Source organism: Aphanomyces invadans (assembly GCF_000520115.1).
Source record: "Aphanomyces invadans strain NJM9701 unplaced genomic scaffold supercont1.14, whole genome shotgun sequence".
NCBI lineage: Eukaryota > Oomycota > Saprolegniomycetes > Saprolegniales > Verrucalvaceae > Aphanomyces > Aphanomyces invadans.
Window position 1 is genome coordinate 232,402 of NW_008580159.1, and position 8,579 is coordinate 240,980.

The 8,579-nt window shown below is 53.3% G+C and overlaps 4 protein-coding genes across 4 annotated transcripts; 3 read left to right on the top strand and 1 right to left on the bottom strand.

The window, feature by feature from the left end:
* Positions 1–279: 279 nt before the first annotated feature.
* H310_07457 (hypothetical protein) lies at positions 280–1,869 on the top strand (the record flags this gene model as incomplete). Its single annotated transcript, XM_008872820.1, has 9 exons — positions 280–399; positions 459–597; positions 656–819; positions 874–996; positions 1,053–1,144; positions 1,218–1,315; positions 1,401–1,504; positions 1,615–1,755; positions 1,810–1,869. The coding sequence occupies 9 exons, from the start codon at positions 280–282 to the stop codon at positions 1,867–1,869; spliced, it is 1,041 nt and encodes a 346-aa protein (XP_008871042.1).
* A 7-nt stretch (positions 1,870–1,876) lies between these two features.
* On the bottom strand, positions 1,877–3,100 carry H310_07458 (hypothetical protein; the record flags this gene model as incomplete). The annotated part of the gene is made up of 5 exons (XM_008872821.1): positions 2,939–3,100; positions 2,697–2,868; positions 2,499–2,638; positions 2,170–2,412; positions 1,877–2,041 (listed from the first exon to the last, which is right to left on the bottom strand). Exons 1-5 carry the CDS (start codon positions 3,071–3,073, stop codon positions 1,877–1,879), a joined length of 855 nt encoding a protein of 284 aa, XP_008871043.1. The 5' UTR covers positions 3,074–3,100.
* A 2,986-nt stretch (positions 3,101–6,086) lies between these two features.
* On the top strand, positions 6,087–7,139 carry H310_07459 (hypothetical protein; the record flags this gene model as incomplete). Its single annotated transcript, XM_008872822.1, has 1 exon — positions 6,087–7,139. The coding sequence occupies one exon, from the start codon at positions 6,087–6,089 to the stop codon at positions 7,137–7,139; it is 1,053 nt and encodes a 350-aa protein (XP_008871044.1).
* A 75-nt stretch (positions 7,140–7,214) lies between these two features.
* H310_07460 (hypothetical protein) lies at positions 7,215–8,125 on the top strand (the record flags this gene model as incomplete). Its single annotated transcript, XM_008872823.1, has 1 exon — positions 7,215–8,125. The coding sequence occupies one exon, from the start codon at positions 7,215–7,217 to the stop codon at positions 7,962–7,964; it is 750 nt and encodes a 249-aa protein (XP_008871045.1). The 3' UTR covers positions 7,965–8,125.
* Positions 8,126–8,579: the final 454 nt, after the last annotated feature.

Genomic DNA, 8,579 nt, shown 5'->3' on the forward strand with positions numbered 1-8,579 from the left:
CTAGCGGTCCCAAAGGCCGCGAGCCAGCGCCCCAGCCGCTCGTTAAGCCACGACGTACGTCGTCCACACCACACCAACGACGCGCGAGATGGTTGACGCTTGCTTAGGACGCTGTCGATCCTGATGCGGTGGAAGTGAGGTACCTCGATTGCATGCGACTCGAGTTTGCTGACGCGATCTGTGGTGGCAGAGTGCTAACGAGCCAAACCAGACTCGCACGACCTCGCTTGAAGTAGGCACACATGCCCCCATGCATGTTGACCACTGGCCCGCGTTAGCATGGGGTGGAAGCCGACCAAGGTGACGGCAGTCGACGATGCCATCGCCAGGCACAACGCGGCCACATGTATTCAGCAGTGGTACCGCTGCCGCCGCAGCGTTCCGTTTCACAGGCTCACGGTATCGCATTGCCACGCCGTTGCCGCCGCCTCAACATGGACTTGCCTGCTTCGATGTAGCTCACTTTGCTCGGCCTCATCAAACAGCTCGATCGCGACCTGGTGTTGTTTTGGAAGCTCCTGCACGAAGGGTTGACTGTGTTCAAGTACAATTACACGGGCAAGGTGAAGTCGAGGCGCATCCTGTGCTTCAGCCCAGGTACATGGTGTCGAGTCGGCACAGAGTCACAAGCGCTGCACAGACTGCGAGCGGTTAGTCGTGGGCAAGCCGATGACGAGCAGCGTGCGCTACCTCTTCCGCGCGTCCACGCGGCTCCTCCCGACAGAAAAGGGCTTGTACTTGGCCGACATTGCCGAGGTGCGACCGGGGCTAGCCACGTACTCCTTCAGTCAATCGCCATTGCTTCCGATCGCCGACAAGGTGGGCCCATTTGCGTGGCTGGCACCAATTGTCCGACTCACTGCGTCTTGTCAGTGCTTTTCCATCATCGGGTCGGAGCGCACGCTGAGTTTAGAAATGCCATCCCGCAATGCTCGAGATCAAGCCGTGAGTCGATTTCGCGTTCTCGTGGATGTGCTCCAAGGGCCGGAATGTATCGTACGGCACATCTTGTTTGGAGGTCCCCCATGTCAACATGCCGTCTGCCATCGTAGCTGGCATCGCGCGAATGGATGACGCCGACCGTCGCAGGGAAGCCCCTGCCGCCGTCCAAAATTGAAAACGTCTACGCGAGCTTGCTCGCCGGGTACGGCGCCACTTGTCTGCATATCCAAGCAGCAAGGCGTGCCCTTCTTCATCCCCCGTCGTTGCATCGATAGAGTGCACGTCCTCCGGCACTCCAACAAGGTCCGTGCGGTGGACCACATCCTTTGGGTGGACCTGACGACGCAAACGCTCCATTGCGGGACCACCAAACGTACGTAGCCAATTGTCCGTCGAGTCGCGACTTCATGGCCATCATCCAAATGCGTTGTCACTTTCTTGTCATCCCATCATGGTAGAACCGCCGTTGGCCAGAGGCGTAGCCCTCACCGACATCACGGAGATTCGTAAAGGCGTCAATAGCCACGGGTTTTCTATCGCCGCCGAGCCGCCCATCGCCGAGGTACGTCTTTGTTTGCGTAGTGTGCGTGACGTGCTCGAGCTCCCGCACAGCAGCTCGAGGCCTCTATGGCTCACGCAGCCGCGACATCGCTCACGGCTACTGTGCCGTAGTGCTTTTCAGTCATCGGAAGCGAACGGACGCTAGACTGCCAAGTCCATAGTGTATCCGTGCGAGATACCATTTGCTTGGCGCTGCAATATATGCTCATCGACTGCGCCACCGCGACTCCCCACGTCCAGCTCCAACGACAAGTACGTCTCCGCCGCCAACTCGGATCATGCGCTTGTGTTGACGTGTTGGAAAAGGCACAGTATGCCCGGCAGCCGCCGACTGCGCTCGGCTACAGCCTTGCGCTGCAGCTGTGATGCTGCTCTATTTTTGCACGAGGCCTTCAAACAAATCAAACGGCGGCGATTGTGTGGCTGTCGATGGTTGTCGTGTCGAGGTTGGTCCCCACGGAGACGACTTTGGTTTGTGGTCGTGTACGTTCAGCTTGAGGTTTGTGCGGCGCAGCACTTGGCCGTTGGCACACAGGTCCTACGGCAGTCGGTCGTGGATGAGAACACATGGCTTGCATCGAGCCGGACGATGCATGCACATCAAACGCCCCTGGCGCCCGGCGGATCTGCACACGATAGAGTTGGAGAGATAGAAGCCCAACGTACTGTCAGGTCCGTCAGGTGCTCGGGTGCACGCATTAACGTTGCGAGCAACTTGTTCTTCCCAAGATCGGCGAGGCGGGCAACCGTCGACGTCGGGCAGACTGCTTGGGGCAGCGTTTTGGTCGAAGCAACCCAGTCGCAGAAAAGCTCGTCAAACATGAGAAAGCAAAACGCAAAGAGCCGAAACAAGCTCGCGTCGTCTTCGAGGATTTGCCAGTACAGAGTGTCGCGGACGGGGTACTGGCCCTGTACTCACGGTCATGGAGATGAGCACGTTCAAAGGAAGATGGCAACGACTATGTCGGCAGGAAAGGATCGAAAATTGCACGTACACGAGAACCATCGGCTTCAACGATGTGGAAGATCTCGATGACGACGCGCGTGACGGCGACGGCCGCCTTGACGAACGGATACCCGCCCACTCGACGATTCATCATTCGAGCTTCGCCGGGGTAGTTTTCCACAAAGAACACTAGAACATGCATGATATAGCGACGTGTAATGTCAAAGAAGGAGGGGACGTCATGTACCGAGACATTCGAGACCCAGCTCGCCGGTCGCCCGAACGTCGTCGGCCGGGTTGTCGGTCGTGAACCCAATCGTGCGCCACCCAGGTCCTTTTCGCTGAAATGACACCGCCTGGTTGTTGTTGGCATGGTTGCCATGCATACTGTCCCAGTATCGCTCCAAGAGGCTCACGTGCTAGAACAAAGTGATGTCAGGTTTGCAATGCATACGGTGGAATAGTTCACGTTCGGGTTCTCGAACGTACGTAGGGACACTCGACGAGGCGCACGAGGAACTTGGTCTGCATCTTGAAAAGAAGGATGAGTTCATAGTCGTTCGGTCGGCGTCCGAGCTCTGCCGATTCCCGCGCAGGATTGTACGTCGACGTCTGGTTGCCCATGCTGGTGCCGCGCGATCCTGGACGTCGCGACCTTTTACGAAGATGCGTTCGTTCGAATGTTCAGTTCGTATTTTCATTGGCTGTAATTCAAAGATATACAGCCAATCAAGTATTTCTAGACCGCGAAATCTTGTCATCAAAATTGACATCGAGGTACTTAATCGATTGCCCAATCCTGACACAACCGTCCATGCGAGTCCACGGGAGATATGAAGTGCACCTCGCAGAGATCTTGGAGCATAGGAAGCGCGGGCGTATGCTGCATGGGAAGGCCAACGCGTTTTTGCAGCAAAAGGTTGGCATTTCGAGACAAACGTTTGCAAAGATTTGGCGGGGAGGGGCACTCGTCATGTGTCGTTGAATTTGTGTCGATTTTCCAAATGGTGTTTAAATTTCGTATAAAGACAAGCGATGGATTTTGCCATTACAAAATGTCCACGTGACATTTTCACATACCACGCCGATGCGACGATACATAGATCCGATCCTTCATACCAGGACAAATCACCCATCGTCGTATATGTTGTTAGCACATTCAAGAACACTTGTGGTATTGTCAGTATGGACTGGGCTCTTGGAGAATCATACCCTTCCAAAGATGTTATTCTCGGGGGAATTTTTATCTGACATTTTTCTCGATTTTCTGAAGATTTCAATGTGCGCATACATTATTTTTTCACGCGCTGAACGAGAACGACACTGATCGATTCGACGCCCCCGCTTCGACTTGGCTGAACAGAGCGAGCACGGCTGCAAACTCACGGTTCGGCTCGAACACCACCTGAGCTAGCTATGCTCGTGGAGCTACCACGTCCAGTGGCGACAAAGAGTCGCTATAGATCGACCACTCGCGACGCCATCGCCATGAATCGCCTTGACTGGCCGTACACACTAGATCGTGGCGATTGAACAATATGCAGCAACACGAAGGCTGAGACCTCTTGCCGTCGCAGCACCTCCGTTGGCAGGCTCCTGTTGCGAGAAGGTGTGCCGCGGGCTTACAATGTCGTCGCCGTGTCTGCTTTCAGCGAGGTGGCCACGTGGACAAGTATCGCCGACTCCATCCTGACACGCAACGATGATGTCATCGGAATTTTCCAACTCCAATTGGGGAATGCTACACGAGCTTTGAATGACTAAGAGGCGTGTGGGATTTGTTCGATGTCAATATTTCTCTCTATGACGATCGCGGACGCAATCGCCAGGCTCGAAAACTCGTCAAAGTCGATCGCTCGACGTCGCGTTGACGTTACAACCCGACGACATAGGCTCCACAATGCACGCACCGCACCCATTTCCAAACGTTCCACTTCGGTTAGGGCCCTGGGCCGATTAGACTGTACGAACTGACAGACTTCGTCGAACATTGCAGCATTGGTACCCCGCACATTGGTCGCCATGTGAGTTTCAATTGTGAACCAAAGGTCGCAGTAAAATTGAGAGGTTTTCAACCTACATGACCTCTGCACAACAAATATTTATTGTATATATTAAATTAAATAGGGAATAACTTTACGCAGTAATTTTTCCCGAGATTCATGAGGATTTTCAACATTACTCAATAGGTTCTATCTAGTCTACCATGTCGTTTTCGCAGTTAATGTATTTAAAAAGGACAAATCGATTGCAAAAATCCGCGTTTCAAAAGGACAAGTGTGTCGACCAATAGAGTCCCCAGACCCCTCGATCGCCCACTGTAAACCCACGTTGACTGCTGGTTTGGCCACTTTGAACGGGCAGTTGTGTAGTACTTACTACTAGTACACCTTAACCCCAAAATATATTTTCGCAATTTTCACCAAAAGTTGCAACATTTCAGAATTGGAAACGATGCACGGACCGGTACATGTCGTCGACGAATCCAGCCGTGAAGTGCACTCAATGAGGAACGAAGATGAAGCGTATAGCCTCCTCATGTACGACTCAGCAAACGTGTCGTCTGGTGTTCAAGTCCTTTACACCCTCAACCTTCCCCTCGCAGTGGTGAACAACATCATCAACTTCGTTGGCATTTGGAATCGATGTGTTGGGGAAATGGCTGAAAGCGTCAGCGGTCGTGCAGATCTAGATGCGGAAATCTTTCGATTTTCGGTTCCTGTCGATCCCGCCGAAGATAGCGTCGTAAAGTTTGGTCCACCGGCTGAACTTGTGTTTGAATGTGTGTCTCATGACCAAGGGTGGGCTACCGAGACTCCTGAATTGAACCATACGTATCAGGGATGCCACAGCTGGATCGAGTACGACGTTCAAGACGTACATGGTGTCACAGTTGTGCCCCGACGCGATGTTTGTCGAAACCTTCGAGCGTCAAGCACATTTCGCCGTCACATGCTCATTGTACGCGATCATGAAGTGCTCAGCAATGTCCTTCCCGGATATAGCATCGTCGTGTACATGAGAGCTCAGTACGGTGGCTGGGCGAACTATGTTGATTTCTGCCGCGTCGCTCTTCACCGAGTTGTGATTGTTCGTGAGGAAGTGAATCGACAAGAACTTCAAATGTGGTTCCATGCCGCCGAGTCCAAGCCCGCGCTGCCGAATCAAGATGTTCCATGCCCTCTGGTTGTACCAGTCCAACAGGACATGATCGCGCATTTCCTTACGACCCCTTTCCTGACCTATCGAGATTTTTGTACAATCATCTAGCTTGCTAGCTGACCCGACAACATGAGCTTACTATTTTGAATCAAGTCGTCGCAACCACGTGTAAACGCAGTCGGGTGACGTCGAAATTAGCAACCTAAACACTGTAAAGATCACGGCTACGCCTTTGAAAGAAACAGAGTCCCGATAAGAGCACTGGAAGCCATCTTCCGTGGCGTCCATGCTCCGCGTCGGTCGGTTTGAAAAACTATATATAACTCGTGCAGACATCGATCATTCAACGGCAGCTGCCATCGTGAAGTCTCAACAGTTACATACAACCCGCTCCACGAATTCCCCCCACAGGGTCCTTCGACCACCGCTACCAATTGCCCCAATTCACTGAAGTAGTCCTCTTGACTAGTACTTCATGAAGCGCCGGGGGACGGAGCGGTCCGAACTGTGGATTGTGGACGCAGTGACCAAGGTTGCTAATGAGTTCTCTGCTGCGACTGTCGATTCCGTCTGCAGCGCCATGTATTCGCCTGCGGATATTGCCATTTTTGCATGGTGGCTTCACCGGCGAGGTGTGGCGACGTCGTGCATTCAACGCATTCTCGATGGGGCTGGAATCTGCGCAGCATACGTTCAAGAAACCCACGACATTTTGGATGGATACGCACCGATGGATGAAGTTTACTTGCGACTTCGCGTGCCCAAGGCTGTCCAGTCGTCGGCACTCACAACGCATCCATGTCCTGCTTCCCTCACGTTCGAGTGTGTCTCAAGAGACCAAGGCGGAGTCGCGGACGCGCGTCAGTCGCCACTGCGTTGCCACAGATGGCTTGAGTTTGAAATCCTTGATACCGACCAACATGTGGTACTGCCACGTCAAGACGTCTGTCGAATGTTCCGTTCGTGCAGGGACTACCGCTGCCACGTGCTCACGATAGAGGACAATCAAGTCTTGACGAATCTTCATCCAGGCCACGAAGTGGTTCTTCATGTGCGCGCTGACAGTAAAGGCTCGAGCAACTACGTCAAGTTTGCGAGCATATCGTTGCGCTTCGCCGCGACGTTGACGTTGTTTGCTGGAGAGGAGAACGGGGAGGCCCATTTCCCTAAGCATGTTCCTTTGGCACCACTACGTGAAACTCTTTCAACATCACTTGAAGCACCTACAGCAAGCAAGGCGCTCACGCTTCTTGATTTGGACAATGAAGCAGCGATCTCAGGCAGCATTGACATCACTTCTGTCCAAGTGGGTTTGAAAGACAACTGGGAATCGGTGGAGGTCCCACTGAAGCCACCACCGGCCGCTGCCATGACCGAGGAATGGGTAGACTTGGCGCCATCGAGACCAGCGCAGCCAAAAGACCGCTGTGTCGCTGCTGCTGCTGCTGATTCACCCACACCATGCGAAGACGCACGTCTGGCGCCGAATCAAACCAAGCACCCCGACGAAAAATGCACCGTCAGCTAGAACGTAAACATTCCGGAGAGAGGACAATTCAAACGTGTGATTTTTGAAATCGTTTGTGATTGGGTCAAGTGAAGAATGTTGGTGTTCTCGTTTCAACTGCTCCCAAAGGACAAACGGATGCTGCTCCATCACCCCCACCACATCCTGCGACCGCCACGGTCGCCACCGACGTTTGACGACCCTCTTAGCCTCCCAGTGTGGCTCGTCGACAACATCATCCACGAAGCAACGGAGTTGCCAAGCCCTGCTGCCACCAATCCAATGACGTACGTTGACACAGATGTCGCCGACGTGCTGTCAATCCTCGGCCGAGCCAGTGGTGCCCCCGCCGCGATCGTGAGTTACATTGCATACCTGGGAGATGTATGCTCGGCGTATTTTGTCGACACCCATGATGCCGTCGTCGGCAACGCACCGCTTGACCGAGAATACCTTCGCTTGATAATCCCTGCTATGACGGTCACGAATCTGGAAGTGTTTTCGTCGATGCTTGTCCTGGAATGTGTATCCCACGACCAAGGGTGGGCATCTGACCAAACAGACAACCAAACGTATAGGAACTGTTGGAGTTGGGTTGAATTTGAGGTCGTCGATGCAACGAATGCGGCCGTATTGGTCCCGCGCCAAGTAATGTGTCGCAACTTGCGTGCCTCCAAAACATATCGCCGGCATCGGATGCAAATTACGGACAAATCGATACTGCGCCACCTGCAGCCCGGATGTCAAGTCGTTCTGTACCTTCGAGCCCGGTACAACGCTTGGTCGAATCACGCGCGATACGCCAGCATTTCTCTCATCCAGTGGTGGGGCGCGCGCCAAGATTGACGAAGAACCGTTATTCATGCAAGCCAACACTCGATGCCAACGCCGTGATATGAATACAGTCGCAATTGAATGGGTTTTGTCAAAGTAGGGGTCAATTTGCAACGCCGCAACTTGCGTTCAATGAACAACTCTGCCGCATCACAACATTCAAAGATACATAGGAAGGGCAGAGCTTCGTTGCGGTTCTCGTGCCACGTCGCCATCTCGTTGTGATGCCAATATTGCACGACGCCGTCAATCGAAAGCGCACACGATGGTAATAGGTGTAGATGGAGTGGGTGGGTGGGCAGCAAGCCGAGTATAATCCAGCGCTGGACGGTGGCTCGTAGGTGGCGCTGGTTCCGATAGGCGGTCATTCAAGCAATGGAGCATGACGAAGTCAGCATCTCCGGCTAGGGACATCAGCTCCCATTTGCTCCACAAAAGAGTCGATTGCCAAACCACGAAACTCTCCAAATATGATGGCTACCACGTCAACAACCAACCGATATCATGATCTACATCTTGTATTTTGTTTAACCTGTTGAGACAACTAACATGAGGTGACGAGGCGCGATGCGTTGGCAATGCTGAAGTCAGCGTCGTCATCAAGCAAGTTGCGAGATGACCGTCGAC